Genomic DNA, 5902 nt, shown 5'->3' with positions numbered 1-5902 from the left:
AGTTCATTATTTTGTGGTTTTAGCCACAGATGATATGATGAAGGGGAAAGAACGCTAGCGTGTGTTATAACACTCGATACTTACAAAACCAACACTATCATTTTTAAGCTAGAGCAGGAGAAGCCAAATCCAATCAAATTGGGACAAAACAAATGTACTCGAAAGGAATCAAATATTGGATACTATTGTCCATGACATTTGAGACCAAGTCTCTTTCACTTTTGTTCGCCCATCTTATTGATCATTATTAGTAGAGCATCAAATCGAACTCTTTTACTTTTATTCATTAATTATCTTTAATTTTTTCTTCTACTCAAATCTCTTGTAGAATTTAGTTTGCAAACAAAAAAAGAGGTAAGAAACAAAAGAAAAGGCAACGACTCTTTGCTGTTCTATTTGGTGACAAATTAGAAAAACTTATGTTCCTCTTTTTTTCTTTTATCAGATAACCACAGGTTTTGAAATTCTCAGTAAAGATTAGTTATTAGTTAAACCTTACAGAAAGCTAGTTAGGCCGCATAGCTATGACCAAAATACACCATGATTAACATAGTTATTATACACAAGTTACTTAATATAAAAGAAGCTAGGAAAGAAGAAAAAATAAGTTTTAGAACACGGTAAAACATAGCCTCAAGAGGAAAAAACCGTTTTAAAATTTTATAAAAACTAATATAACCACCCCGACCATTTTCACTAAATACATTGTTATTATACAATTAAACTTGTAGCAATAGCTCGATTCGTATTATCCAAACGAGTGGTCTCGTAGACTGGTAACTCTTCTCGATACCTCTCGATCCCAATAGCCGAAAGATTCTCCAACTCGAACAGATCAGAGCTCGCGTAACTCGCCGCATCATCATCAATATCATCCTCGTCATCTTCTTGAACGTTGTCGCACGTTGTCACGGCCAAATGATCCTTGTTCTTTTGGTACGTCCTAATAAGATCCTTAGCCGCTTCGATAACGCGGCGATTCTCCTCCTCCATGACGTGGCGGTCGACGTTGTTTCCATGCAGCTTGTTACTATAACCGTAAGGGATGTGGATGGAGGAGTCTTCGTCGAGGATAACGTTCACTGGACAGAACCTCACGGATCTTTTGGATTTCCCGCTGGACGATGGAGTTTTGCTTAAGCAAGATCTGGAGAAAGAGGACGTGGAGGAGCATGTGGTGTTGGAGGAGGACTGTGGTGGCTGCTCCGCTGAGGAAGAGACGGTGGTGTTGATTTTCTTTAGCTTCTTATGGTTGCTTGATGCGTTTGTGAAGAGAGAGTTGAGGAAAGTAGCGAGCCGTCCTCCGGGAGAGAGAGGTTGTTTCACTTTTTTCAAGTCTGTGTAGATCTTTAAGGCCTTTGACTTGGTTCTCAAGAAACCACCGTGCTCTTGTTTGCTGCTAGGTTTCTGTACGTTGACGGAGTGGTCGAACTTTTCCACGACGGAGGTTCGAATCGGCTTGGGTTGACGAGTGCGTGGAGGAGAGGCAGAGGGTTTGGAGCGTAGGTAGAAGGAGTCTAGCTCGGAGGAGGAGAACCCGCTTGAGTCAGAGGAGCTGGAGTTGGAATATCTGAGGAAAACGGAGTCGGCTAAGCTGGTCGTTCGCCGGGATCTCTCGTAGTCAGCGGCGATGGAGCAGCGGTGAAATACGAGTTTGTCTGAAGCAGAAGTGTCTTGGAGAGCTATGTTACGGTGCTGCTGCTTCTTCCTTCTAGTGGATTCTAGGGGAGGGGAGTCGTCGATGGAGCGGTAGATTTGGTCGAGGAGAGTGGAGGAGAAGGAAGGTTGACGGTAGTGATCTCTTGAAGATGAAACTCTAGGCTTCTCCCAAGTCTCCATTTCTGTTCAGAAGAATAGGCGTTTGTGAAGATGTGAGAGAAGAGGAGGAGGTGTGTTTTAAAAGAGAAGAAGGAGGCAGACAACTGGCAATCATTGCCACGTGTCTTTCTCGACAGCTTATGAACACCAATCATCTTTTATCTACCTCATTTTCTTTATTTTCAATAATACTTTATATTATAACATTAACATAGTGGTAAAAACATTGAACTCCATGTTTTGATTAGAAGGGGAAAAACCATTTTACTTTGAATAGTTCAGTTTGGATTCACCAAACTACATACGATGGATCAACAATGGTTCTCAGCAACAAGTATGATACCGAGCTTGAGTGGTAACACATTGACTACAATAACCTAAACTATAAACAATGGTCCTTAGAGATAGTAATCGTAGAACCTAAAATATACACTAAGTATTTGATAGTGATCGGAATTTGATCTGGGGAAGACAAATGATGTATGCAACGATATCTTTAGAACACAACGATGTTAAACAGTTTCTAGTAGCTAAAAATGAACTTTATTGATGAATAAGATCGAATACAATGAGTTGAACTAGATCGAGTGATACAAACGAGAACCGTAAAAAAAAGAGTCTAAGATCGGAGGAAACAAGGTCGATGTTAGTGTATAGCTCTCTCTAGGGTTTTCAACGTGTCCTTCTTCATGTCTCTCCTCCTTTCTTTATAGTAATTCGACTTCGTGGTCTCCGTAGCTGTTCCGGATCTCCGGGACTACTCCGCGATCTCCGGGACCTCGACTCATTCGCTTTCGAGCTCGATTGTTTGCTATGGACTTCGGTTCGTTAAGGCCCATAACTTTGATCACGGTCTATTAACGTTTTGACCGAAATTGAGTCCAAACAGTAATCTAAAACCATTAGACGAAAAAGCTGTCTAGATTGCTATCTTTTTGCTTGACGATGGTCCATGGTGGCAATATATTATATATCTTCTAATATCTAAAATATGTGTTTTCTTTAGTCATAATCAAAATGGTTAGGTTTAAGAATTTGTCTTGAATCAAAAGAATTATAGGAGATCACTGCTGGTTTACAGAGCAACTTAGCCTTTATTCACATGACATGACCCAAAAATTCACTTATGTGTTCCCTACTTATAAAGTAAAAGATTAAAGTTGTCCCTTCCCTCATCATAAGTCTTGTTTGTTTTTCATTTTATTTATTTTTCTGTATTTTTTAAGTACTACAACAAAAATCTGTAGTCTATTACAGCAAACCCAATACTGATACTTGGGTCCATTACACTTTTTTCTTATTTGTTTTCTAAACCTATGAATGTCTAATTAAGTAGTACGCAAAAATACATCGTTCTACAACATTCGATCGACCACATTTTCTTATTTACTGATTAGTGATTACACAACACTATTCGAGGTTTGGTTGTTATTATAGAGACGTAAATGATATGATCATATGATGAACAAATAGTATTTTGGTGCGTTCCTAAGATCGTGATCGGAAGTAAAAAGGAGACACCCTTGGAATTCAAGTTTAGCCGATGACTATATGCCTCTACTTTGGTGTAAAAGGAACATGCATCAAGGTTTCAGGTGGCAGTACAAGTGGGACTAAAAGTCATACAACAGAATATTTTGAGATCATCACTAATATTCTCAAGTTCTAGTGCATTCGGAATGATTTACGGCGAGATATAAGTTATAACAAAGCGGTTAAGATGAACTCTTAGTGAATCTTGTGTTTTGAAAAATAGGAGTAAAGAAAAAGAAAGCTATGGAGATTTTGGAAAACCCTGAAGAAACTATATAGGCTTTAGCTTAGAAATCAGAAACAAGAAATAATAAACAACGTTTGACAAAAAAAAAACAACAACGTTGTGTTAGTGAATTGTAAGAATGGTTAAAAAGAAGAGACTTTTGGAGGATGAAGGAACAGTCAAGTAATGCGGCTAAAGAGACTATATCACTTATTAACCAAACACTAAACCAGCATTTCTCATTACTAACCATGATTTTGCAGCCCACTTTTAATTGGCAATTGAGTTTCCAGTGTAGTCACCATAAGAAATTTTATATTTGGTGATTATAAACAACCTGGCTAGTTAATTTACATTATAATTATATAACCGAACCGTTTCAAACACTCAGTTTAATTAGTCTAATGTATCAAATTATCCAAAATGATATTAAAATAACGTCTGAGGAATTTTGAGAGAAAGGTTATATATATATGTTGTATTCAAACTCTATAGGTCTCTTATAAAACTCTGTTAATTTTGTGTGTTTAGAATGCTATGTTTAGAGTCTCTAACAAATTATAGTACAAAATAAAACGTATGAGCTTTATGCTAAGAAGCACAGGGCAAAACAGCAGGGAGCCAACAGTACAATGGAAATGATTAGACATAGACAGCGGGATTAAGACAAGATCATCTATCTGATTAACAAAATCAGGCTTTATTTAGCAAGTATAGATGAGTTTTAATTATGATGAATCACTGTGAACGTCACTTTCTTTTACCATACAGAAGTGACCCAACACTGTTATAATATCAATTAATATATTTTTGATTAATTTTAAACAAGAATAATATATTGTTAGTTATTAATAATTTATTATTAATATTGTTTTTGAATTCAAATAATTAACTTATGTCATGATGACTTACATTTATGTTAAAATCTAACTCGTTTCTTTTCGATTTTCACCCATAAGGATCTTTTTTTTAACATCAAAAGAATTCTTTTTATACAGCTTGATTTTAACTTTAAATCCGTAATCAAAATTTTCTCATATTCGTAAAAAAACTATATGTTGTGTATCCTAATTAAATAGTTACTATAAAAAATATCGATCCAATCCGCCTAATTGTTGCCTAACCGGTTGCCTTACTATTTGAGCGAACTTAGGCTTATTTACTGCATAGTTTAGGGAAGTGACATACTGTATATATCAATCATTTTCTATATATTAGAGCATATTTTATAGATAAAGTGGTTATTTGTATAGATTTGGTGCTAGCAATCGGTGCAAATACTTCACGGAGTGCGTAAGATTCGATTGATAAAATCATGTGTTTATAACGAACATATTAGACTTTGCCCTTTTTTTTTCTTTTCTTTTTTTTTCTTCGAACGGCTGTTCTATATTAGACTTTGCCCTTAAATACTTTCTTTTAAAGGAAAAAATAATAGTATGGTATGTTCTGTAAGAATTAATAGAAGTGTGTAGATTAATTAGTCTCGCACATGTATGATATGTAAAGCTAAGTACTATACGGTTAGCGAACGGAAAACACTTTATGATGATATAACTATTAATACTAGTGAAATGACTTTAGACGCAAATTTTTTTTAATCATCTCGTATATAAGTTTTAATCGTGTGTTTTTTGATGAGAAAAATCATTTTCAAAATACAAATGTCAAAATGATGCCCTTAATACACATACGCATGTGGTACGTAGTTATAGCTTATAACCAATACAGTTATAGTACTCTCGGTAAACTTATATATAGTAATATATATAGTTCAACACCATGTCGAATGTATTTTGCTATTTTCACTTCTAAAATAGATGAACTCTATAATAAAAATGAAATATGTTCTAATGTTCTTCTAAAATAGTAATCTCTAAATGTAGAATAAAAAATAGAAGAATGCTATTTTTTTTTCAATAAATAGAAAAAAAATATAAATTTCTATTATAGATGAAGAAATAGAAGTATCTTGAAGCAATTTCATCTATAAATATAAATACTATTATAAAGGTGGAAATAGCACTACAAGAAAACAGCGACATACTGAGGGAAAAAATCGTCGGTATGTCGTCGGAATAACGTTATTCCGACGACATACCGACGAAACAAGTCCTCGGAAATAACTCATCGGAAATTCAATTTTCCTCGGAAATCCCTCGGAATTTTCCGACGGAATTCCGAGGAAACAAATTTTCGAGGAAACTCCGAGGACCACCAGTTCGTCGGAAAGCTCCTCAGAATATACCGAGGGAGAACGTCCTCAGAATTTACCTCGGAAGTTCCGACGAAATGTTCCTCGGAATTTTCATCGGGAAATTCCAA

General features: G+C 35.5%; 1 protein-coding gene across 1 annotated transcript; it reads right to left on the bottom strand.

The window, feature by feature from the left end:
* Positions 1 to 638: 638 nt before the first annotated feature.
* Positions 639 to 1878, bottom strand: LOC106292842. Its single transcript, XM_013728505.1, has one exon. It carries the CDS (start codon positions 1837 to 1839, stop codon positions 712 to 714), a length of 1128 nt encoding a protein of 375 aa, XP_013583959.1. The 5' UTR covers positions 1840 to 1878; the 3' UTR covers positions 639 to 711.
* Positions 1879 to 5902: the final 4024 nt, after the last annotated feature.

This window comes from Brassica oleracea, chromosome C5 (genome assembly GCF_000695525.1).
Source record: "Brassica oleracea var. oleracea cultivar TO1000 chromosome C5, BOL, whole genome shotgun sequence".
NCBI lineage: Eukaryota > Viridiplantae > Streptophyta > Magnoliopsida > Brassicales > Brassicaceae > Brassica > Brassica oleracea.
Note: the sequence above shows the minus strand (reverse complement) of the source record. Positions and strands in the feature narration are given on the sequence as shown.

Coding starts and splice junctions, on each gene's coding strand:
- LOC106292842 (XM_013728505.1), bottom strand. CDS start 1,839: ATGGAGACTTGGGAGAAGCCTAGAGTTTCATCTTCAAGAGATCACTAC.